This window comes from Micrasema longulum, unplaced genomic scaffold (genome assembly GCF_059751315.1).
Source record: "Micrasema longulum isolate JH-2025_06_02 unplaced genomic scaffold, ASM5975131v1 h1tg000543l, whole genome shotgun sequence".
Lineage (NCBI taxonomy): Eukaryota > Metazoa > Arthropoda > Insecta > Trichoptera > Brachycentridae > Micrasema > Micrasema longulum.
In genome coordinates, this window is record NW_028277739.1 from 857,530 (window position 1) to 884,938 (window position 27,409).

Genomic DNA, 27,409 nt, shown 5'->3' on the forward strand with positions numbered 1-27,409 from the left:
CTTTGAAAAGTCAGTTATACTTCTGTCGGTAGGAAACTTCAAGAATTTCATTTATATTTAATTTCTAAATGAAAATCCTAGCAGTTAAGTTTTGTCACTCTGACAGGAAGTGAATACGCATGCGGGTAATCTAATAAAAAAAGTTTCATAATTTCTCAAGTTAATAATTAACGTAACCATGTCTGCAAAAATAGTAAAAAACAATACCTTACTTTTAAAGTCGTACTTTATTAGCTTGTAGTTTATATAAATAAACACATTTCATGTGACTTCTGTTATAGACTTTTGTTTAAGTAAATAAAAAATAGTCAATTTTTTTAATACACGTGCCGTATATTTTTTAATAATATGACTATATCTTCATTCAATCTAGACTTCATTTTGTAAAAATAATCACATCATTTTATAGATGAGAATCTTTATCCACTAAACAAATTTAAGTTTGATTTATAAAATAATTTTAAATCAAATCAATGTTTATATTGAAAATAATCACAAAGGATTTATTATATCACGAAAATAGAGTTATTTAACTTATTTACAATTATAATTAATAAAAATTACAACAAAAAAAACGAGTAAATAAAATAAGTTCAGCGTCATCGTTTGTTCTTCAAAACAATTTAAATATACTTAAGAAAAATCTGTCACTCAAAATTACGTAACCTAAACCGCACAACATTCAGACAGGTATATCAAAAATCCACACAAAAAGTTAGTTTAGTAAGCGATCCAAATGTAGAAAAAATAAAGTTATTTTTTTTCAGAACCACACAAATCATTCAGATATAATATAAGGATGCATCCACGCAAAAAATAGGGTTAGTTAACGATTAAAATGTAATTCTAAGAATCTCTTATTTTGAATAATTATACCACACAAAATACTTGTTTTGGATATTATAATGTTTACAGCTTCAGCACTACACGCGCTTGCGCTTTTTTACTTATAGACTATCAACTATTGATAATTATTATTTAAATAGATAACATATGTAGCGCCGTCTTATAATTTAATAAATATTTAAAGTGCGTTTTGCAAAAGTAATTCGATTCAATATTTACGTTACTTTAACTTTTTTTTTCTTTTTTTTTGTAAAACAATTCAATTTATCATCGTATTCAAAGGACTCCACCTTAGATCCATTATTGCATGAGCCCACCCTACAAAAAACTCAACCCAAGACCATAAAAAGGGTAATCAAACGCGCCAACCACTATACAAGAAGACGAATATATCTCCATTTGATTTCCCTTTTCAGGATTATTTCCCGATAGTAGCCATCGAGTTGTTCAGCGTTCTGGTTTTCCACCTGGACACATATTATACGAACATCATGGAATATTTATTAATATGGTCACCGTATTACAGGATTCATGTTAAGGACATTGAAAGATTTCAGAATATTTTTTTGCGTTTCATCAATTTTAAATTAAGTATACCAATTGGATACATAAATTACACATACCTAAATGATTATTTAAACATCCAAACATTAGAAAACAGAAAAAAATTAAATGACTTGTTTTTTTTATTTAAAATAATAACATTTATGTTCGATTGTTGTTAACTTATCAATTTGATTAGTGTGCGAGTGCCTGGTCGAGTTACCCGATGTAATACTTTGTTCTACTGCGGTCATTCATCGACCAATAACAGCGCGAATTCACCAGTCGTGCGGATGCATGTTTTTGCGTACCAATGTGCTAACAACATCGATGTCTTTAACAAGAGTCTTGAAAATTTTGAATATCAAAGTTTATGTTCCATACCAAATAAAACCTTAATATTCTGTTTATATTGTATTTTATAACATTATGTACCTAGCTGCCTTAAACATTTAAACTGCATTTGCATTTTATTTGTTGATCTATTTTTTTCATAATTAATATCTAGCTTCTATGGTTTCATTTTAATTTTTTTTATAAATAAAAACTACAATTTTAAACACAGTTCTATATTTTATTTCTTTATATATATATTTTTTAAATTTATGTTGTTTAGACACACATCTTTTTATTTTTGTTTTTATACCAACTATACTTCTTAACACTGTTCCTATCTTTTATTTATTTATATTGTATTTTTTTTAATTTATGCTTTTTATATACTCCTCTTTTTTTAAAACCAACTTTACTTCTAAACACTGTTCTATCATTTATTGCTTTATATTAAATTTTATGTTGTTTATATACTCATGTTTTATATAACTTTCATGTATGTAAAAGCTTTAAAAAGGGCTTGGGCGTAAAAAATTTATAAAATAAAATAAATCAAAATTAAATCAAATATTTTCATAGTAAAAGTACTAAAATGCTGGTATATTTATTAACACTAAAACATATTCAAGATACTGTCGGTGAACTTTTTTAATAACCTGCCAAAAAATTCGAAGGGGATAATTTTTTAAAATTTTTCCATTTAACGTTAATAAAATAAAAACATTGCTTTAAAAAATGTGTAGTTTTATGAATCTTGTAACGTATCTTGTAAGTACGCGAATTATTATGTATAAAAAGTCAAATCAAATAACCTTAAAGAGGTATAAAATACCCAAAAAATAAATTGGAACTCAAATAAAAAAATTCTTTATTCTATCGACAAAATTTGGGGATGTCACATGATACCCTTATCTCAAATCAGAAGGTGTGACACTCTATGTGACAAAGAAATATAAATAATTGGGACAGAACAGGTGTTCTACTCTGCTTGACAGAATTTATTGTCCCATTCGTATTGACTTTGGGTTTGAATTCGCCTGTCAAACTTTTAGACCGCTTGTCAAATATATGACAAACGGTCGAATTTGGATTAAAATGTCTTTACCAATTCATGGTTCTGTAAATTTCGACAGTCTTTCGGCAAAAATATAGGTGATAAATTTTTAATTTACGTGATCGTTAATGCTGCGTCATATCGTACGAATGTCAGATATCTCTTGCTGAAAAATAAACCATTCTTTATCATAATTTCTGTTCATCCAGAGTTTAACAACCTACCTTTAGGACAAAGATAATGTTTTATTGAAAAATTTAATCGCGTGGTCCTATAGACCATAAGCTCAGAGATCCGAAGTTCAAACCCCGTTCAACTCTTGATTTTAATATTCTTTAAATTTTTGGATAAATAAAAAAAAACGTACAGAATTAGATAAAAAAAGAATCTTTTAAACAATAAATATAGATGATATAAAAAATATGACAACAACTTTGATTTTAGTATGTTCAAATGTTTGTAGAAAGGCTGAATATTTTCCTTAAGAAGTTATTTAGAACAAAATTTGTTGCAACGGAGAGGTAAAACATTTTTGAGCAGGAAATATGGAGGTTTAGGCTTTTGGAGGGCTTATGACCCGTCATTCGCAGGTTTGAGTGGCCACTTGACACATTGTATATAGGGTTGTGGTCCCGTGGCCTGTGTCTCGGACTCACGGCTCAAAGGTCCGTGGTTCGAATCCCACTTTACCCCGACTTTATTCCATTTTCTAATAATGAGTTATTTACAACTCGTTAAAAAAGGCCTTCAAAATTAAATGTGTTAGTAAATCATAAGAACGCAAATACTTTTTTTATAAAAAAAAAAAATGTGTAACATTCATCATTTTGCCTACGTTTAAATATCCACATTTCCCTAACTCTTCCATCCGTTGACTTTTGTGAAGTAAAAGAGCTGAAACGTTTATCGTGTGGGTGAGACTCATCCGGCTACACTATTTAACCTACTAGACTACACCTGAGTATAGTTTTTATTTCATCATCTGAAATATGGATGTTTAAAGAAAAGCAGAATGATGAATGTCACAGAATGTATAAAATGGCCACTTAAATCAGCCAATAACGGGTCATAAGTCCTTTAAAAGCCTAGACCTCCGTATTCCCTTCTCAAAAATGTTTTTCATTGGTTTTCTAATTAGTTGGCTGGAAGATATTGATTTTTGACAAAAGTCCGCCAAAGTACTTGTTATTTGCACTGAAAGTTTTAAATAAATATATAAAATTAGGGAGCATAAATTTAATGAGTAAATTTGTTTATTATTAGCGCTCTTTCGATCGTGGTTATGTTATATGTATAACTAACATGTAACAATTTTTATCATGTAACTTGTAACATGTAATTTCTTAACTATAAAGGAATTTAAAAAATATTAATATGAAAGATCTTAGAACTACTAACAATGGGCAACAAATCACAAAATCAGTCTAGTATTTTTTTATGTTATACAAAGGCAACACAATAACTAATTATTTTAATGGACAACAATCCAATGTCTCAAATTATGCTATTATTTGTATACATGAACAGTTATGTACATTTGAGAAAAATAAAAAATAAAGCTTTTCAAAACTCTGCTGGTTAAAAAATATTAAAAATCGGTGGTGCGGAGAATCAAAAACGCATGTCCGATGCGGGCACATGCTTATAATATAATTCGACACATCACGAACGCAGCCTTCGGCTGAGCCGGAGTTTTGGCCAACTTTTGGCCGAAATTGAAACTGAAAGTTCTGAAATTCCCTTAAACCGAATTAGTTTTATTATCGTATTTGAATAAGTAAAGCATAAATATTTTAATAATTTAATTCTGTTTTGTTTTAGATGCTGCTGCAGGTATCATGGGTAAGGCATCGCGACATCCACTTACTAACCGTGGGACGGTATACCTATACATCGGACCAGCGATTTAGGGCCATCCACAATCCACAATCAGAAGATTGGACTTTGCAGGTAAATTGATTTACTATAAATTATAATTTAATGTTAAATAGTTATAATTTTTTCCGTTAAATGGCTGGAAAGAGTAAAGCTAATATCACTATTAAAAAAACCTATTTATTTCTTTCAACAATAAATAATTAACAAAACTGGTTCGCGGGACTTTGGCGTTGCTATGTGTTTGTTACCTTCACTTACTTCACCACTGAACCCCAATACAAATTAATGCAATTTCTTACCTTGTAATGGGATTCTTTCAACCGTAACGTTTGAACTTTTCAGATCGGCACTTGTGGGTTTTTCGATTATAAATTTACACGATTACACGACACAGTGAATTGGAATGATTTATTGGTCGCTTTAATAAATTATTAGCAATCAGTTCAGTTCAGTTTTTATTGGGACGGAGAGAAAAATATTGTACCCACAGTAGGAGAATCAACCTACAATTAAATTTGCAATTCACATATATATAGCTCATGTGGCGCAACTAAACACTGTTTTTTTAAATACAAGCCTTTCATACAAAATGCCAAACTCACACTAAATGGGACAACAAAAAGAATAAAGTTAAATTCAACAAAAATATTGGTAATCGAAATTATAATAAGTCTTTCTGAGTTGTGATGCAAATAGTTTTTTTTATTTTTTTAATTATTATTAATCGATCAATATGATCACATTCATATCCATTATTGAGAGCTTATGATTTTATTGTATTTAATTCAATATTTAAGTTATCATTATTTAAAGGTACATGTAAAAGTTAATCGATCAAACTCCGAAACACAGCAATTTTGTGAGAGATGTGACGTTAAGATGTATTATGAATTAGATTATCGTTGTTGGTGGGTTTTTTTGTGGATTTCAAACTCTAATTTATTGTTTTTAATGCTAATTTTCAAATCAAGAAAGTTAATGATTTATCCTCCCAGTTTTTATTTGTATGATTGTTAAGTTTATAGGGCATTACACATTACACTGTTTTTTAAAAGCATTTTTTGATGTCTGTATTTTTTAATATCAAAATATTTTGAGAATTTCTAATCTGTTGCTTGAAAATGATAAAGTCTGATTAAAAATAGTAAAATCTTACGGTTCAGCCATTTTAAAACCCCGCTTTTAAAATCGTGGAATTAAAAAAAAAGTAAATGAACATTAGACATAATCAATAACTATTAAGGGCGTTTTTTATCAGAAATATACTAAAAATTTATTTACAACTAAAATATAATTATTTTTCCAACGCGAACTTACGCCTCTTCAAATTTTAGCTGTCCTTAAAGATACAAAATTGCTTGGTAGGAAAGTAATCAAAGAAAAAACTTTAATTCTTTATTTAAAAAAAATAATAACAGCATTTTTAATCACACAAATATATTGTTTTTTCTTACATCCTTGGTTTTATTACGCATTCAATATTCGTTTTAAACAAAATTGTTAAGTTCAAACCCTTTTGATGGAATAACGTTTTTGTTTTTTAAGAAAATACAATTTTCTTGCAAATATTTCTTAAATTCGGTATATATTAAGCAAAATATGAATATTCATATCGGCCATTCGATGGCATTAATAAACAAGTTCTTAATAAGAATACCAAAATTAACAAATTACAACAGGGGTGGAGAATACCACAAATAAGGGAATATGGAAGTCTAGGCATTTACAAGGCTAATGACCTATCATTGGCTGGTTTAAGTAGCCACTTTACACACTGTGTAAAATTCACAATTTTCCCAGAAGAATTTAAAAAATTAAAAAATTGTTTTCAGGCGTTGCCTAGTATGAGAAATAATTCAGTCAGATTAATATCTTCACAACAGTAAAGGTTTTAGCTCTTTAACTTCACTAAAATAAACAAATGGAAGAATTGAAGAAATTTGAATTTTAAAACACAGGCAAAATGGTTAACGTTACAAAGTGTGTAAAATGGCCACTTAAACTAACCGATGACAGTTCATAAGCCCAGTAAATGCCTAGACTTATATTTTCCCTTATTTAAGGTATTCTCCATCCCTGTTGTAATTTGTTCATCTTAATGACTCCCGAGGAGGGAAATCCCAGTTTTTGTCTACAAACATTTGGACAAACTCAAATATTTTTGTATATATGTATATGTGTGTATGTGTATGTGTGTATGTATCAAAATGTGTATGCAAGTAAGCTTATATTTTATTAGTCTGTGATGTTTATTAATTTGTAGACTATTATCATGTATTCAAATGTTTTTGCCTAACTTGGAACGGGGTATGTACCCTTGTTAGCTGGGCGAAGTGAGCATAAATTGTATTTATGATAAAATTTATACATAAATAAATAACTAAAATTTATATCAAAATGTTAAAAATTTATTCTTCTCTAAGGTATTTTATCTAAATATACAATAATTACTACTATAACTATGCTTAAAAACTACTTTTTTATCAAGTAAAGTACTAAGTGCCTGCACTTTAAATAAAATATTGATGCATTGAATTCAAAGATTCATGTTAACCAAAATAAAAGTGTTATTTTATAGAATGCACCTTTCAAATTCTGACAATGTAACAAAGGATCAACCTTCATATATGTGCTGAATCATCTCAATTGAAAGATCGGAGAAATTCACAGCACCCGATCTCATAATAACGTCAATATCCATGAACGTTGTCTCAAAGTGTGAAAATTTATAAGAGTCTTCGATATTTATGACACCTGCAAATATCACGTATGGATATTTGCAAGAATTTCTCGATGGCTCAGTTTTTCGTGCCCTGGTTTTGTTTGGGCGCCATTCAGAAATCAATTTCCACTCGGCTCGTATCTGAATGGAAATTTTCCGGCATTAAACTCGTATCGTGAAGGTCTGGAATAGTTTGATGGCTGCTTCCTGCAATTTTGAAATATGATCACTATCGGGGCTGGCGCAAAAATTTAACTTGTCTTTGAAACGTGAACCGTATGGTAAAATAACAATTCATATGCTACGACCTTATTTTATGTGATATGTTATGTGCACAAATAAATTATGCCAACGTTTTGTAATCAAAAATAGCATTATATTATAAATATAATGTAATGCTATTTTTGTTTGTATTTATACAATATGTAATATATTTTCTTTACTAACTTTGTAAACTTTGTGGTAATCTGTTATTGGTTCTGAGTTTTGACACCTTATCTGTTTGTGTATGTACAACTGTTAGTTTTCCAAATAAAATATAATTGTATTCTATTCTTTTCTTCGCCTGTTTATCCGAGACAGCTCTTCCAACCGCTATAACAGCATTTACTATATCTTTTCTCTAGTGACGAGAGAACCCTTTTAATACCCCTTCAACGCTCTAATTTTTTTTTAGCTGTGGTAGCTGTTTGATTATGGAATAATCTACCAACTTGACGTTCCCTCTTTATTTACATTTAAATCAAGATTGAAAAGTCACTATCTAAATTTTTTGGTTGTTCCTTCCTCTTTCTTCTTTTCATACTATCACCTCTTCTCTCCTCTCTTCATAGTAAAGTGTAAATTTCTTAGGCATTTTTTGTTTTATATTGTATATGTATAAAAAGTTAAAAATAAATCAATAAATAAACATTTTTTTAAACCTCAACAATTCAATTTCTGGTAGAATTTTATCAAGGATATGCACCCCTTGTTTTAGACTATGACAAGTCAAAAAATAGCATTCTTAGATAATTTAATTTAAAGTTTCAGTTCTCCAAAAGAAATCAAAGATCGTGTTTAGTAAACTGTGGTTTTTTATAATTTGTTTATCAGAATATGTATTTTAAAATGCAATGTTTGAAAAAATGAAATATTATAAGGAAATCGTGTTTATAGTCGTTTTTTTGAGATATCACACTCTAAAACTAGACCATTTAAATATTTTAATCAAGATTTTGAGTCAACTTATCATGTACATTATTATTGCACTAACAAAAGTAGGAAATGAGATATTTTTTCTTTAAGATATGGTGCAAAAAAAAAACTTATTTTCATATTACAACAGAGATGAAAAACATTTAAGAAAGGTTAAATAGAAGTCTAGGCGTCTACAGGGCTTATGATCATTGGCTGGTTTAAGTGGCCACTTTACACACTGTGTAACTTTCACCATTCTGCCCATAGTTGTTGCCCAAAAATATAACATGCCAATTTCAAACCAGATCAAAATGTTTGATGTTGTGGGAGAAATAGTTGAAAAAAAGAAGTGGATGAAGGGAGGTGCGTGAGTTTAATAGGTTAAGAGTGACTATTACAATGGAACATTGTATAATAGGCCATATTGAAAGGTTGTTTAGTTATTGATAAAAGGAATATTATTTTGTAAAGCCTTTCTTATGTGAAATATTTTCATATTACTTACTTTAAGCCCTTTATTATTTTCATTTAAGATTTTTACTGCTGTATTTTTATTAAGGTCATGATTATAATTGATTAGGTGGTTTGCGAATTTAAAAAAATTGTAATTGTGAAGACACCTCATATAATATTATGTTATTTAACACGGATATCAAATTTCTTGCTGTTTTTCCAACGTCGACTGAAGGACAAGACTTGCATTTTAATTGGTAAACACCTGAATTATGTAGTAAATTATTTTGTCTTTATTACCAAGCAATAATTTATCAATATTTTTATTTGTATAAAAAATGGATGTAGTGTTGGTTCTATACTTTTGTGCAATAACTATGATGGAGGTGTATAGTGGGTTTTGCATGATGGTTTAATAAGTTGCATGTCGAAAAGACGAGTACGTTTCTAAACCTGTAGACACAGAAAAGTCGATAAGTGATTATATACAAATATTTAATAACATTTAGCAAAATAATTCAGTTTTGAAACTCTAACTTATACCTAGTTAAAGCCAACATGGAAGTATTGAAACCTCAAACTTTACTCGATAGAGAGGCAAGAAACACTTTTAAGATATACGAGTATACAAACTTCAACATGGAGGATGGGAAATGTACTGTCTTTAAGACTAGAACTTTCCAGGAATATGTTTAACGTCTTACCAAATGCACGCAAAATGGTGCACCGATGTGAGAGTTGATATTTTTATAGTATGTATATATCGAGGCTACACAGACAGAATGCAATAATTTTTGCGTGGCTGTGATGTCACACTAGTTGAGTTAGACTAGTCAGTTATGTTGCCGGTAGAATGAAACTTGGCGTTAGAAGCATTTTATAGAATCACACCCTCTAGCAAGATGTGATTCATTGCGACCCTACTGATAATTCGAACCCTCTTTACAAATGACAACAAAATTGTATACTGCTCTCGTTAAAGCTTATATGAATGAAAGTTTGGATGACTCCTGTGCTAAGCTATCAAAGAAATAGAAGAAGACTAGAAGCGTATTCATTTGTATGTTATATAAATACGATTTTGAAAGGGTAAACTTACGACACAAAGTCAGTGTTATACCATTTTTATAAACGAATATTTTATGTCTACCTTCCCAAGAATCAAAACCAGAATCTAAAACATTAGACTTCTACTCTACGAGGCGGATTTTTCTTAACTTGATTTCCTTTTTCGGGATTTTCATCAAAGATCAGAAATCGAGTCGAAAACACTCGTTCAGGATTCTAGTTCTATCTCGCACAAAATTGTATTTTCAATCCGCCCAAAGATAGACATCTAATGTTTGAAACCAAATATTGTTATTATTTTCATCGTCGCATCAACAATAAAGATATACTTTTGAATAAATGAAACTATATTGGTTATCTAAATAGTCCCGTTTTGTCTGTAAACATGTACATTTGATGATAATGAACTTAAATTAAAATAATTCAATAACCATTTTGAGTTACAAATAAAAGCAAGTTGCGGTTAAAGCGATGAAAGTAATCATTAATCTTTGATTAAAATCTAAGTCTTTGACTTATTCTACAAACAAAATTTTTATTAATTGATAAGAAAGTTCGAACGAATTTCCTAAAACCAGGTCACGACATTAAAATGGTGCAATTTTTGCAAAAATATAATCAAACCAAAGTTAATTATAGATTTTATGATTTCAAGTTGTAATTTACTCAGTTTTCTTCAATAAGTTTCGACAACATGACGTTATCAATGTATAAAGCTGTGTATCTACCGTTCTCATTGTTTAATCTTGACGAAACCTGTCAATTACCTTGTCAATAGGCTTTACAAATAAGTGACAAAGAACTTTGTTTCTGACGAAAAACAACATTTGCACGAATGGGCTTAACCGAATTTATATTCAGTTGAAATGAACTTGGTTATTTATAAATCAAGAAAAAAAACATCGGAAATATATTTTAAAACTACCCGAAAAGTTTGGTATTCTTTTTATGAAAGATTCTAAATATAACAGTCGGTTCAATAGAAAAAGTAAAAAATATTTTTATCGTAGATAGCTTAGTCATTCTACGGTATACGTATTGATATTAATGTTTAACTCACGGGGGTTACAACAGTAATGAACATAATTAAATATTAATAAAAAGTCAAATGATTTTCTGAAATTACCAACCGGTTTCGGGGCTACATGTACTCTTTTATGGAGGTGTAATTGAGAATTGAATATAAATCCTATTTTATGATTTGAACAATGAATTAAGTCAATTATACACATATGGAGGTATTCAATCAGGTTGTGGTTCAATGGCTAGTGTTATGGACTCACGGATCATAGGTCCAAGGTTCTAACCCCACTCTACCCCAATTTGATTCCCATTTTCTAATAGGTAGTTTTTTGAAGCTCGTCGAAAATGGCTTCAAAAATTTTAATATTTGGGTAAATAATAAAAACGTTAGTATTTCTTCAATAAAAAAATAATTTAATTATAAATCTAATCTTCGTGTCAATGAGTATTTTGTTTTTGTGAACGTATAGAGCGGAGGATGACAGACAATTTATTTTTTTATAAATAGTTTATTTTTCTACATTGTTGATAACAAAAAAATCTTACTTTAAGGTTTATATATAAAGGAAACTTGTCACAGTATACTTACAATTCTCGAACATTTCTATCAAAACCCATTGTTTTTGCTTAAACTTTTTGCTGACGTTGGTACTTTGTTTTTAACCGCTTTTTGCATTTTGTGACGAGTCTGTTTTACGAATAATCTATTTTTATTTACAGATCAAGTACCCTCAACACAGAGACTCAGGAATATACGAGTGCCAGATTTCAACTACGCCACACATGAGTCACTTTGTTCACCTCAGTGTTGTTGGTAAGTAAATACATTTTTAAAACATGTAACTTTTTTTTATATATAAAATTCGTAAATTTTTAAAAATTTTATTTTGATAACCCAAGTAATAAGCCCTTTTAAGGTTGAAATGGGAAGTTTAGATATTCTCGGGACTTAAAACGTGTCAATGGATGGTTCACTTAGCTAAATATAAACACTTTGTAACAATCACAATTTTTAAATCCACATTTCTTTAACAGGGATATACCACTTTTTAAAAAAAAAAAAAATTAATAAGGGTCTATAAAATACTGTCAATAAAAAAAACTTTTCTTGTACTTATTAGTAAATAGTATGAAAAATGTTTTTGAATTAATGATTTCTCGCGAAAACAGTTCATTACATTGGCCACGCCCCTAATTCGTCACGATTTGGTTAAAAATTTAATTTTGTTTGTGACCGATTAAATTTAAATGGAAAATTGTAATAAATCTTGACGTCACAATTACCAAAATCAAACATGTCGCGTTTTCGTAAAGAAATATTGTATTACTGTTTAATGTTCAAAATTATGTATAAAAACATTTTTTTTAAATATCCGTATTAATTTTAAAAGTATTTTTTTTTTTAAATTCTATTTTACGTGTTTTTATCGGTATTCGTAGTATGTGATGTTTCTCTATTCTCACACTTTGAGTTATTTTTAATGTAAAACAGCTAAAACATTTATTGATGTATGTAAGATTTTACAAAATAATTAGACCTTTTTATTTCATGATTCCTTGATCACTTTTGTTATATAAAGGTAAGATCATTGATCTTGCGCTTCAGTTACCACAAAATATTTTAGTGAAACACACCTTTTTTTCAAAAATAAATATTATATGTCAACCATGTCGGGAATCGAACCAGAGACTTCTTCTACAATAGGCAAACGCGCAGTCCACTACACCACGAAGCCGATAATTTATTAAAATATGGTTTATGTATTTGTTACCTGGCTTTTGCTTGGGATCGATGGAGAAATGGCATTTTAAATTGTGTGTCTTAATTTCACGTTGCTTAAATGAGTTTGATAAAATATCGAATAATATCAATAAAAGTCTTTCTCAGTCACTCCCAAAGTGGTCTTTATCGACCCCCAGAGGTCTACTACGACCTGTAGGTCCACAATTTTAGGGGAAAAAAATGGGTCGGTGAGATTTTTTAATATATTGAAAATTCGTTCTATCAAAGCGTTTCTCCCAATAATGTAAAATATTTAAAAAAAATGAATTTATTTTATGGAGAAATGTAACTTGATTTCAATTTTGTGTAGTTTTAATTAATATACAAGTATATACAATGTACATTATACTTCTTAAAACTTTAAATATGTATATTTTTTAATATTTGTAGAACTAACTTTGTGGTTCATTGTTATATTTTAAAGGTCTGAATAAAATTACTTTGTTTTATGAACCACTTTTTTTATTGTCACAACAGGCTAGTTTTGGCAATTACGCGTTGCCGGCAACTATCCCTACCCCACCATAAACACAATTACCCCCTCTTTTATCCTGATAGACACCTACCGTTCACTGTTTTTTTTACATATGTATATTTAGTTATTATATAACCCTAAAGAGTTCAACGTGTAGTTGCTGAATCTAGTCGGTTGTGACAATAAAAAAAGCAGTTCATAAAATAAAGTTTTTTTTTTATACCCTTAAAAAAATTTCTGCTGTACAGTAAACCCTATAAAAGTGAATAATTCTGCATCGGCTTCAAAAGATGAGGAAATGAGGATGTTCAAACGTGGACAAAACAGAACATGTTACACAGTGTGTAAAGTGGCCACTTATACCAGACAATGACAGGTCATAAGCACTGAAATGGCTAGACTTCCATATTCCGTTCTTAAAATTGTTTTCCATCTCTGGTGCCACAAATTAGCATAAAAAACTAATGAATTAAAAAATAAATATAAAAGCAGAGGGTTCACCAAAAAAGAAAATGCCGGTAAAAAGTTGAAGAACCTCTGATCTCGCTTGAAAGCATGGTTAACCTTAAAATTGGATATGGAATGACTTGTCCGAATTTTGTGTTGCTAAATGAACCGTTCTAGAGTTGTTCTTGTGACGGACAAACAAATGGAAATACTCTAGTATTTTCTATTCAATGCAGATTTGCTTAAGGGTTTGTAGAATAAATTTTAAAAAAATTGTATCCATGAGTGGTTTCAAGTTTAGTTAAAGGCTCAGTTCTTTCAATCAATTATTTTTCTATCCGCATAGATCAAATCTCGTTATAAAACTACCACTAACGGATCACTTCAAATTCCATTTCCATTTGTTTTATTAAGAAGTTCTTCTCAAGGAAAACTTCAAGAAAGACTGTAAACCGAAAGAAGCTTAATCCAATTTTTCTCGAACTAGTGAATATAAAGCGAAAAAAACTTTTAATGCTCAATACCTTAGTAATTCAATTCTTAAATAGGTGTTTTATTGAATTTTGATGGAATCACTGGAATATTTATTTATTTATATATTTCGACGGCTTACGCCTTTGACAAAGTATAAAATAATCCCACCAGTCTGACGATGTTGGTCACGACGAAACCCGGTCACTGGTAAAAAATTTATAAAAAAGTTATAAATAAAAGTGGAATAAAACTATTTACGTATTTTTATTATTTTAATATAAGAAAATATTGAAAAACAAGTATAATGAAACAAAACACCTGTACACAAGTATAAAAAATATAGATACATAAAATGAAATAAAATAAAATCAGCAGAAAATAAAGAAATAATAAAGAAAATTAGAAAAGAATTTATAAAATAGATATGTAGCAAATTAACAGTATAAAAAGAATTAAATATAAAAAGTATTGAAGTAAAAGAGACGATGTACGAGTATCATAGTATTAACAGCAGCGGCCTCCGTGGTGTAGTGGTCAAGATGCTTGACTCACGCACGGAAGGTTCCGGGTTCGATTCCCGGTGAGAACACAAAAAATTAAAAATGTGATTTTTCTCAAGCCTGGTTGTTCTGTAATGTAATTCACCACTGTAATTAGGCCTCCTGGCCTGTTGTGGTGCAAAAAAAATGAAACGAAAAAATGAAATAAAACAGTAAAACAAGTGTAACACTTGGCACATTTTTATAATTTAGAAATAAAGTGATTAAAAAGTAATGATTTTAATTTGTATAAAAATAAATTAAATAAATCAAAGTTTCCATGTTTGTTCGGTAACATGTGGAGTCGTGTAATAGGTGAGTATTTAGCATTGAACTATGCAAATCAACAGCAAAATAAGTATTTTGTCACGCTGTCTCACATAAAAATTCACACAATTCAAAAGTTCGGTACTGTCAATAACATTATTTAATAACTTAAAAAGCAGCACTAAATCTAAAATTTCTCTTCCATCACTAAAACGTATTAATTTTAACCGCTTCATTAATTATTTATAGTTAAGCTGTTCAATTGGAATGTTTAATTTGAAATTTATAAACCTTAAAAACTTATGTTAGACCTTCTCCATACTGTTTATATGGGTAACATAATGAGGAGACCAAACTGAGGACCCATATTCTAACTGGCTTTTTACTAGGGTCATATATAATATTTTTAATTCATCAACAGACTTAAACTCTCTTGAACAAATCAATATTGTGTAAATATTTTGTATTGATTTCATATGAATTGAAAAATGTAATAATTAATATCAGATTTACGTATTTCAAACATGATCAAATGAAAAAATTAAAATTTTTTAGTTGAATATGTAAATTGTATAGAATATTTTCAATAATCAAATTCAATCAATCTGTTGACATTATTACAACATATTTAGGTGAAAATCATTCAGTGATTTTATTGTACCTACGACTGATCCTGATCAACGCAAGTTGACATCATCTGCTTTATTTCAACTAAACTAATACTTAAATAACGTTTCAATTGTAATCTTAAAATACAAACTTTCTTAAGTCATATGTATCTAAATTGATATTAAAAAAACTTTCTCGATTTTATTTCAAATGGACTTAATGCAAAAATTGTATTATTGTTTATATTTCAACTTAATTTATTTTCTCAATCTTGTCGCTTTGCTAGGACCGCAAAACAAAAAACTTTTTCAAAATATTGTTTTAGATGAAGACAGCTGGTAAAAAAATGCAATACCAAGTTTTAATTACTTTTCAGACTCGACAAAAATACCATTGCCAGCAAAAAACAGAAAATCTAATTTCCTAACAAAAGTTTTTCGCCATTGCGTCATCTGTCAAATGATTTAGGGTTTTTAAAAAAAATATGTTTTTGGTAAAAAAAAATAATGAATTCAATTTTGGGAGATTGCAATTCATTTTTATTTGTTGGTATATAAAAAAAAAAAATCACTGGATTTTTTTTTTTTAATTCTCATTGAAAGCGCTAAAATTTAAAACAATTTTTTTTAGTTAGGCTTTTATTATTTTACTTTTTTTTTAACTCACATTACCTCACTTACATTTGTTTATTGTTACTATATAAGATTTATATTAAATGTAAGCGCATAATATTTTTTAACATCGTTATTCTTAGCATTTTATAATATGTAATATACTCTTATAAATAAACAACTACAACAGTGTAAGTCACTCTCCAAGCACAAGAGTTATTCTCTTTTTTTGGAGAGTTACAGTGATAACATTTAGTAAATGTGTAAAATTAGATATGTATAGAATTTTTTAAAAACATGTACCTTTTATGAAATTTATTAATAAAAAATAAAATAAATAAATCTGTTATATTTTTATCTACTTGAGTAATACATGCAGTGTATACATTTAATTGTTGGAAAGTATGAATATAGTCAGTTTTCTATTAAAATTTTGTATGATATCACGGATCATTTTCCAAAATTTTTATATTCGTAGAAATGACTTATTTCCGAAAACTGATTTTATTTAAAATTTATTAAAAAATGTGTACTGAGTTGCACAATAATTATTAAAAATCTTTGAAAAAAAAAGGAAAATGTACAATGTGTAAAATATTGAAATTTTTAGTCATTTTTTTATGCATTTATTTACACCATAGCGGACCGAAAAGCCTTATTACAGTGATAAATAACCCAACGGTGCACCGGGCACTGCATAAGTACACCAATCGCAGCGTACCTTGATCTTTTTTTAAAACGCAAAGGTAAGATGATCGGTCTTACGCTTCAGGCGGACTATGAAATATTCTAGTGCAAAACACCTTTTTGAAAAAATATTTTAGGTCAACCATGTCGGGAATCGAACCCGAGACCACTTGCATGGTAGGCAAACACGCGACCACTAAACCGACTGAAGTTAAATTAACAGAAAATAAATTATTCAACCAATTTTGTTCAAATAATAATTCGGTGATTTTGATTAAGGAAATCACATTTAACGAACTCAGTGAAAGTAGAAATTGACACCTACGCCTGAATCCATAACACCGCGAAATACTAAAAACATTAAACTCTCCAGGGAGTTTACATCAAAAGTTTTGTTTGATGCCTTTTCAAACTAAACATTTTAAAATGTGTGAGTTTACATATTATTTTATTTGCCTGTTTTCATAACGTTAAACTAGGAGAAGTCAGATCCGTTGAAACCTTTTTTTTAACCTTTAAACGATCTTTTTAACTCTGGTTTTTTATGGAAGCCACACTTTTAAAACGCCATTATTTATTAGAGTACGCATGTACTATTATATGGCGATACTCTATCGCGACGAAGCAAGAAGTAAGAAATCCCAAAACAAAGTTCCTCTTCAAAGTATACGCACAACGATTGATGGAGAGAACCTTAAAAGTTTCTAGCTGAATGTTTATCTTGTTTATATAAATTTTACCCTCCTTTCCGTATAAAGTAAAAGAAAAACTATTACTTGGAGCTCATTTATTTTTTCGTTTACTTCTTGTTTGAAACAAGGATAAAGTAACCAGGAATCCGCAGCCGGGGAGAAATCACAAACTTTCAAAAATAAATTGAATACAAGTATGAGGGTGTTTTCTCAGATACAATTTCCCCGTATGTTCACGCTTGATTGCTTCAATTTAATTAAAGGGATGCCAAACGAATATCGCTCTGCATCTCTAGACTTAAAGAAATCTGATGTTTGCTGTTTCGGGAATAACATGACAGCGATCTTTAAACTTTGTGGCCCAGCAATTCGGCTATTCAAACATATAAGCATAGGAATTCAGTGCCCTATTTGCAGAACACCTCAAATAACATTTTTGAAACTAATTTAAATTGCGTACTAATGTTGTCACTTATTGATTTGAGGTCGCCACTGGAGTTCGACAAGGTTGCGTCCTTGCACCGTTCTTTTTTATAATCCTCATGGACTTCATCGTAAATAAATCAATTCCACTAGATCGAAGAATATCCATCTCCCCCTCCCAAAAACTCTGCGACCTAGAGTATGCCGATGATGCGGCTATAATTGACGATTCAGTCAGATGTCTTTAGGCCACCGTAAATAACTTACATAGGTACTCCGCATGCATGGGTTTAAATATCAATATTACAAAAATTTATGTACTATGTAACATTTCATGCTTTGATGCCCGAAATCCCTAGACTCTGTCAAACCAAATCATCAAAAGGGTGGAAAGTTTCAAATACCTAGGAGTATGTGTTACAAAAAATGGCAGCTTTCAAAAAAAATTAAGAGTGCGGTTAGGAGTAGCTGGCGCCACATTTAACAGTATGAAGACTGTCTGAAGATTGGATATTTACTCAATGAAAATCGAACAATTCACCTATCTAGGCTCCAGTAAAACTGAGAACAATGAGAATTTAGCAGAAATTAGAAAAAGAAACACAGCAGCCGACAAAATATACTTTTTTGCTGCCAGTGTTCAAATCACGTAACATCTACGTCAAAACCAATGAAACTGCTTAGATTAAAATGGACCGGACATGTACAGCAAATGCCTGACTCTAGTGTCTCTAAAATATCAATGAGCGGACACCCGGGAGGAAAGAGATCAGTGTGAAGACCCAGGCTGAGATGGAAGGATGAAGTGAGAAAGGATCCAGCGCAGTTTCTCCAGGTGGCAAATTTGAAGACGGCGGCTGAGGACAGACAGAGTTGGAGACGAAAGTTGCAGGAGGCTAAAACTCGATATGGGCTGAATTTATTTATTTATTAACGGACTTTGTCCATGTATACAATTTATAGGGTTTTAATATTACAAAAAAAGAATAGTTTATTATGTTTTTTTAAATAAAAGAAGCATTGACAAACATAACGTACATCAAGACAAAATATGGACTATTTATTTAGCGCTCGTTTAAATCGTTGTAAACTTAGACCAAAAAAATCGTCTTGAGTTAACTATACGACAACGACGGGTCATTGGAGAATTACGGCCACAGTTTGATATATGCTTATCGATGAATAGTACCTCATTGTTTCTCAACCTACGAGTCGGAATATTGAATTTTACTTATCCCAGTAATGATGGAACAACGATTATTTAGTACGCCGAACATACATATGGAATTAATATTAGATCTACGTTTTTCTAGACTAGAAATAAACATTGACTCTATATCAGCATAAGAATAAAAACCTCTCTCTAGTCCAAGCATCCACGCTACTTTTTTTAGACTGATGTAATGTGATTTATGCGATTGACATAGAATGGAGACCAGACCACGGAGGCATATTCTAGAAGAAGGCGAACAGTTGAGCAATAAAGAGTTTTGATTGTACGGACATAAGTAAAATCAGAGGATATTCTGTTAATGAAGCCGAGTAGTTTCAGAGATTTATTTACTGTATTATCCATATGCTCATTGTATGTCATTGGGCTGAAGCGCCATTGGCGAGAGAGAGAGGGGCATTTACAAGGCTTATGACCTGTTGTTGGCTGGTTTAAGTGGTCATTTTACGCACTGTGTACTGTTAACACTCAAAATATTGTAAACAGGATATAGACTATTGTTTTTCTAATTATACTAATTTGTTGTTTTTTTTCTGATGAAGGAGTTAATAATCTCCATTTTCCATAAACTTGTTGATTCAGGTCCTTTTGTTTTTTTTCTTTACAGGATCATTGTTTTATTAAAATGTCATATAAAAAAATAAGTTTATTCGTATCGATAGAAAGGTAAGAACTTACTAGACATGTGTAAGACGCATCATGACGTAGGCTGTGGAAACGCAGGCTGACAGTATTTGTACCAAAGGTCTACTCAAAAATTACTTTAAAAACGCTCCAAATTCGAATTCGTCATAATAAGAGATACGCGTGAAATTGAGGATATTGGGAAATGGAGCAGATTCAGACGAAGATACCAGGGGATCATATGGGCATGATGAGCAGTGACAGACTTGTGTGCACTGCAGCCAATAAAATCCCATACTGACATCGACCGCTTGAAAGACCAGCCAAAATATGGAGGAACAGTCAGAACTTCAAGACAACAACCTACGTTTCTGTAACACATCTTAGGCTAGCTTGAAGATGAAGAAGAAGAAGAATAACAGTTTTAAGTAGACAAAGGTGTTGAGAGAAATACAAGTCCTAATCCCAATTTAAATGTTCTTCCAACATTATTTTCCAGAATGCCCGGCAAATACTCTTTTACGGTTAACCTTGTTTTTATTAGCATATTTATTTTTTCAAAGGTTTTTTATTTTCCAGTCTACTACACGTATAAAAAATGTATCCTATTTTGCATAAAAAGCGTCCTAAAAGGTAAATTTTCTTTATTACCAAGAAGTCTGAAGGTTATTTGGAATACAAATTCGTTTTTATGAGCGCGTTGCAAAACAATATACAAGTGTTATGCTTCAATACCTTTTAATAAAAAAAATGAGAAATAAAATATCCACCGAATATTCGTAACCGTTTTCCATGATACCAAAATAAATGTGTTGCTGTCGGGTAGTTGGGCTTAAGTGAATTCAATAAAAAATAAAATTATTCCTTTAATTGAACTTTTTGAATACAAACCCATTTATAAATAAATAACGAACTTAACATCTTTGAAAAGAAACATTTTTTTTATCAATTTAAAAAAAAATAATATACATAAAAGGTAAAACAGAGTATCAAAAAACAAATAACATGGCAATGAAAAACAGAATATTTGTAAGAATAGTAAACAAAAAAACCTACAAACGTATCGCTTGTTAGCGGTATAGAAAAATATAAACAATGCTAAAGCCAATTAAAAAAAATCCTCTGTAAATATAATGACACATAATATTTAAGAAAAAAAGTTTCGTAATTGCATTTGTGTGACGTTTGTATTCATGTGTATGTGAATGTGTGTATTTTTTTAAAGTAAGTTAAATTTAAAAACCGTATTCTGAAAAAAAAAGCATTTTATTTTAAAATTTAACTGATACACATCGAATAATTAATGTGCGACGAATCCCATACAATACGGTAGGTAACCACAAAATGCAGTAAATACGATATAATGACAACAATAAAATAAGGTTTGACAATACGCGAACGTTGATTCAAAACGAACACACAAATGCATATTATATGCACCTACATAATATATAAATAAGAATAACATATAAGTTTGATAGAAATGATTTGGATTATAAAAATCAGGTGTCACAAACAGTTGGCCCGCAGTACGGAGATACATTTTTTGAATTCTTTCAATTTTGCAGGAATAAATTTTATAAAAAGGAGACCAGACAGGTGAAGAAAATTTAAGTAAACTACGAACATAAGAAAAATATAATTTTTTAAGAGTATCGGTATTTTGAAATGGTTTGCCTGTGCGTAGTATGAATCCTAGTGTTCTAAAAGATTTTTCAGTGATACTATCGATGTGACGATTAAAACTTAATTTTTCGTCTAAGAGGATACCTAAATCACGCACTGTTTCGACAGATTTAATATTAGTATTATTTCATTTGTAATTAAAATCGATGGCACGGGTCTTTCTTTTGAATGTTATTTTTAGGCATTTTTCATGGTCAAGCGATAGTTTATTATTTTTACAATAAACCGACAGTCTTGTGAGGTCCTCCTGCATTTTATGACAGTCATTAGTATATTCAATATTTAAGTATACCTTCATGTCGTCTGCATACATAATGTATTTAGAGTTATTAAAACAATCGCCTATATCATGAACATATACATTGAATAAAAGGAGTCCTAAGTGGCTACTTTGAGGGACACCAGATGGAAGCAAGGAAAAGTCAGAAGAGTGCCCGCCAACGACGACTGCTTGACTCCTTTTACTGATATAAGAACCAAGCCAACATAATAGATCTCTATTAATTCCGATTGATATATTAACTTTTTTAAGAGGATTGAATGATCAACGCGATCGAACGCCTTCGAATAATCAGCGTAAATAACGTTAGATTGTAATCCCTTGGCCATATACTCAGCAATATCGGTTATAAAGAGCGTTAAATTAGAAACTACTGATCGTTTCCGCATAAAACCGTGCTGTTCATTTGGAATGTGTAAAGCAACTTCAGATAAAAGGTGATTATAAACTAACATTTCAAATATTTTGCCAAACACTGGTAAGATTCATGGTTTACCTCTTCGTTCTTATTCTCAAGGCACCCTCTTAATACCCATCCACAATTCCTCTTTCTTCTCTAACTCATATAGTGTCCATGCGGCTCGACTGTGGAATCATCTCCCACCCACCATCAAAGATGTTACTAAATTATCTCTGTTTAAATCACGTCTGAAAAAAAATCTCCTTTCTCTTCCTTAATCACTCCTCCTTTCCTTTTTCCTCTTTCCTCTTTTTTCCTTTTCCCTATTGAGTAATAGTTTTGATTTAAGGTAATTTATGAACAAATACGTTTATTTCTCTTTTTAAATATTTTTAGCTTTTTAATCTTTTTTTTCTATTGAATATGTTCTGTAAGTTGAATTATAAAAATAAAACTTTTATTTTATTTATTTATTTATTTATTGATTTACACGCCCAATGGGCTTTTACATATTTTAAAAATTACATTTAAGTGCAGCAGTGAAACATAAGTATGTAAATTTGGTTAAAATAAAAGATAACATAAGAAAAGCTAAAAAATACAATAATAAGTAAAAATCAGGAAATGTACCAACATAGGTATATGGTACATAGAAAAATATTTAAAAAATTTACATATGAAAACATACACGCATACATATACATACATATAAGTTTATACATTATTAAAGAGATACATGAGAAAAAGAAATAGTAAATAAAGAAAAATATTAAGAAATTTTACATAAATTAATTTATAACCTTTTGAATACTTAACCTATATTTATATAAAGACAGACAAAATATATCAACTTCACCATACTCGTTACCTAGCCGGTGTAGTCTAGGTATTGGTGAATTGTAATAATAATTGTGACTGCCAGGAGATTCAAAAAATAACGTTAGCTGCCGAGTATTTCGAAGAGGTACTTTCAAGCTGATAACACTAGTTAATTCCGGGACGTCCAATACGCCATTCGCTATTTTATATAAATTTAATAAGTCATTTATAATCCTTCTTTTACATAGAGTTGACATATTTAGTGTACATAATAAATTATCATAATCAATATTTTCAGCGGGTATATTAAGTTTGTAATTGATGAATCTAAGGAATTTACGTTGTACTCTTTCTAACTTTAAAATATGAACATTGTAATAAGGTGACCAAATTGTTGAATTGAATTCTAAATTACTTCTAACCAAGGCAGTAAATAGCACTTTGAGGGTAGTGATGGAATTAAAATCCTTTACAGTTCGCTGCAAATATCCAAGACATTTCATTGCCTTATTAGTGATGGTATCAATGTGAGGAATAAATGTCAATTTTTCGTCAAAAACTATCCCCAAATCCTTTATTTGTGTAACTCTTCCCAGATTGATATTATTAATGTTGTAATCGAATATTATGGGTTTTTTACTTCTTGTAAATGATATTACACAACACTTGTCGACATTTAAATAAAGTTCATTTTTCTGGCACCAGTTGTACAGCCTTACCAAATTAGACTGAAGAACTCCACAATCGGTATCAGAGGTAACAGTTTTTGAAATTTTAAGATCGTCGGCAAAGAGAAGAATGTCTACTTTCTCAAATATCGACACAATGTCATTAACAAACAAAGAAAACAGTACTGGTCCCAGGTGGGAGTCTTGGGGTACCCCACTAGATGCCTCAAACTGATACGAGTTATAACCGAATACTTTTACTAAGATTTTCCTTGATGACAGGTAGCTTTTAAACCATTCCAAGATATTACCAGTAATTCCCAATGAACTAAGTTTGTGTATTAAAATTGTATGAGAAACCTTGTCGAACGCTTTACTAAAGTCAGTATAAATTGTATCAGTCTGATGACGTCCCTCCATTGATGTGATCAACCGATTCTGATGCAACATAAGGTTTGTAAGAGTTGATCTACCAGTTATGAAACCATGTTGTAACGGAGTGATAACTTTACTAATTTCATTGGTGAACTTAGTTAGCAAAACAGATTCCAGTAACTTTGGAATGGCTGACTGAATACAAATGGGTCGGTAATTGGAGACGTCAGTTTTATCTCCTTTTTTATAAATGGGGGTTAAGTATGAGATCTTCCATTTCTTGGGAAAGTTTCCAGTTTTCAAGGACAAGTTAAAAAATTTTGTAAGTGGACCAGTTAAAGAGGGACAACATTGTATAAGAAGAAGTGTAGGGATATTGTCTGGCCCAGCGCTTTTTTTTGGATCTAAGGCACAAATCCCCTTTTTTACATCAGAATCAGTAAATACACAGTCGTTAAAATCAATTAAATCTGTATTATCAATACTGTGTAACCTAGAATTAGAAGTAGAACTATAAACACTGCTAAAGTAATCAGCAAATAAATTGGCAACTTCCTGTGGTGTGTCTGCCATTTTGCGTTTGTAATACACTGTGGACGGAATTCCAGATTCCCTACTGTTAAGAATCTTGGAAAATTTAAAAATATGTTGCGGCTTAGATGCAGCCTCGACTTCAAATTTACTTATACAGTCTTGATAACAGGTTTTAGAAAGCTGCTTAGACAAAATTCTCAATTTCGAAAATTCTTCATAATCTTTAATGTCTCGAGACCTTTTAAGATTACTATGAGCAATCTTTTTATGTAGTATAGCTTCAATAAGTTTTTTACTAAACCATTTAGGAAAATTACTTGCTATGAATTTAGTTTCAGGCACAGATGACTCAATGGCAGTATCAAGGATATGATAAAATTGTGCAATTATATCGTCTACATTTAAATTTTGATTTAAAAAGTTCCAATCACTGATAAGGATAAATGAGTTAATGGCAGGAAAATCTGCTTTAAAAAAATTTAATCTAACATCAGAGGTTTTGTACTTTGCTAAAATAAGGGATCCAAAATTAATGCATAAAGGTGGATGGTATCTATCAATTGGTAAAATATTTTCATTTGCAAGTTGCACTGAAATGTTATCTGAATTAGAAAAAACAAGATCCAAGAGACGAGTAAGACAATTATAAACATAATTTGCTTGACGGAGATTTAAAAAAATTGACATTTCAATTATCTCACTTGACCCATGGTCTATGCCATCACTAGATTTAGTGTTGATACCATCTGGATCCCACTGTATATTGGGTAAGTTGTAGTCACCCGTCAAAACTATAGTGGCCTCAGGATACCGCCTTCGTAGACATTCCACTTCCAAATAATGATCTTTGTAGGTTTGCGTATCAGACGAAGGGGGAATATACACACAGTCTATTATTATTTTTTCTCGTTTTGATGAAATCATTACAAAAATTTGTTCAAAATTTTGTTTTTTACATTTGAGCATTCGTGATGAGAACTTAGTCGATACTGCAATCAAAACTCCTCCTCCACGAGATCTGTTAGAAGCAAGTTTATCCCGATCATTTCTATATATCAGGTGGTTGCTAAAACCAAGTTCGGTATTGTCGATGTTGTTGTTCAACCATGTTTCTGTAAATGAGTAAATGTCGAAATCCGTAGTTGGTAATGCAGTTTTAAGTGTCTGTAGTTTTGTTCTCACCCCCCTTACATTTTGATAGTAGAGTTTGATGGATTGTCGTTTTTTGTAAACATCTTCACTATTTTAGGATTGTTATTTATGTATTTTATTGTGATATCAGTCTCGCCGCTTGCTTTTCTACTATCAAGTTCATTACGAAGTTCGATAAGCTGTTTCCTTTGTAATGAAGACTGATCCTGGTACATGCGAATATTATTTTTTAAAAGGTGCTTCCTACTCAGTAGTAGTCGTGACCATTTGACCTCCAAAAATTCAACTTTAATTGCTCGAGGCCTCTCTCCAGTATTTCTTCCAAGTCGGTATATTTTTATTTCTTGACTTTGAACAGAGGAATCAAGCTCAGACAGTATTTTCTTGACAGCAGAATCATCTTCCTTAATAGCTGTGGCTTGGGTCGTAGATTGACTCTCAGGTAAGTTACATAAAACAATATTTTTCTCCCTGTAACTTCTATCTTGGACTTCGGATACTAGATCACAGATATTAAAGACGTCGATATTAGTTGAAGAGGAATACTTCTTAATCGTAGCAACCTCAGTCTCTAATGCGCTCATCTTTACTGCCATTTGTCCTATTGTGCACAATATTTCGTTGGTTTTTGGGACTACTTTCCCGAGTTGTTCTTTTGTAAATTTATTATTAGGATCCATTAGCAGTGTAGTCAATGCATTTATAGCACGCTTAGCATATTCAACGAAGGATTGAGCTTCCATATTTACTTTTAGTTTTTTTTTTTTTTTTTTTTTAAGTATAAAATACTTTTTCGTTTTTTTTAATTGAAAAATGGCACTGCTGTGTTCGCCTGAGTTTGTAGCGGACTTAGCTAGCAAGTACCTACTCAATGCGGTGCTGTCAAATAGACCTCAGCCGGGACAATATGATTTATTCTAATGTAGGTAGACTCAACACAGATTTTTTTCGCATAAAATTTCAAATCCTTCGAGATTACAAGTAAACTAATTGTAAAATATCTCACCAGGCAAAGATCGATTCCTTATAAATACGTATGTTTAAAAACAATCGTAAATATGCACCTTTAAGCTTTACTAACTGAATTTAAAGCGAGAGCAAAAATATTAGTACTTGCACTCTACACGGTTTACACGGGTATTTTATTGGTTGGTTGGAAGAAATTGCCATTTGTATGTACAATGTACAAATAACATTATGTACAAAAGTTAAATAAATAAGATTGAGACCGGTCGACAATTCTCAACTTTATTTTTGAGGCCACTTTTATGAATGGGAATGATAAGTGCTCTTTTCCAGTGACTCGGAAAGACTCCATATTTTAATGAGCGATTAAGTATAATTGTTAAAGGTTTGGCGAGTTGATTTGCACATTTGATTGCGAATAATGGAGGAATATCATCGCTTCCAGCACCTGTGCAAGAATCTAATTTAGTAAGAATTATACAGACATCGTCGTAAGAAAAGTTAATTGAAGATGTAGCAACATTGCGTGTGCTTTGATGGAGGGGAGAGGTTATGCAGGCTTCATCGA

At 30.6% G+C, this 27,409-nt stretch overlaps 1 protein-coding gene across 1 annotated transcript in view; it reads left to right on the forward strand.

Annotated features, from left to right (window-relative positions):
* The window catches only part of LOC148280769 (neurotrimin-like), a 148,521-nt gene that overhangs the window by 100,390 nt on the left and 20,722 nt on the right, over positions 1 to 27,409 (forward strand). Inside the window, exons 4-5 of the mRNA XM_088227841.1 lie at positions 4,598 to 4,726; positions 11,820 to 11,913. Of these exons, the coding sequence (XP_088083967.1) occupies positions 4,598 to 4,726; positions 11,820 to 11,913 (223 nt within the window). The remainder of the gene's footprint in view (positions 1 to 4,597; positions 4,727 to 11,819; positions 11,914 to 27,409) is intronic.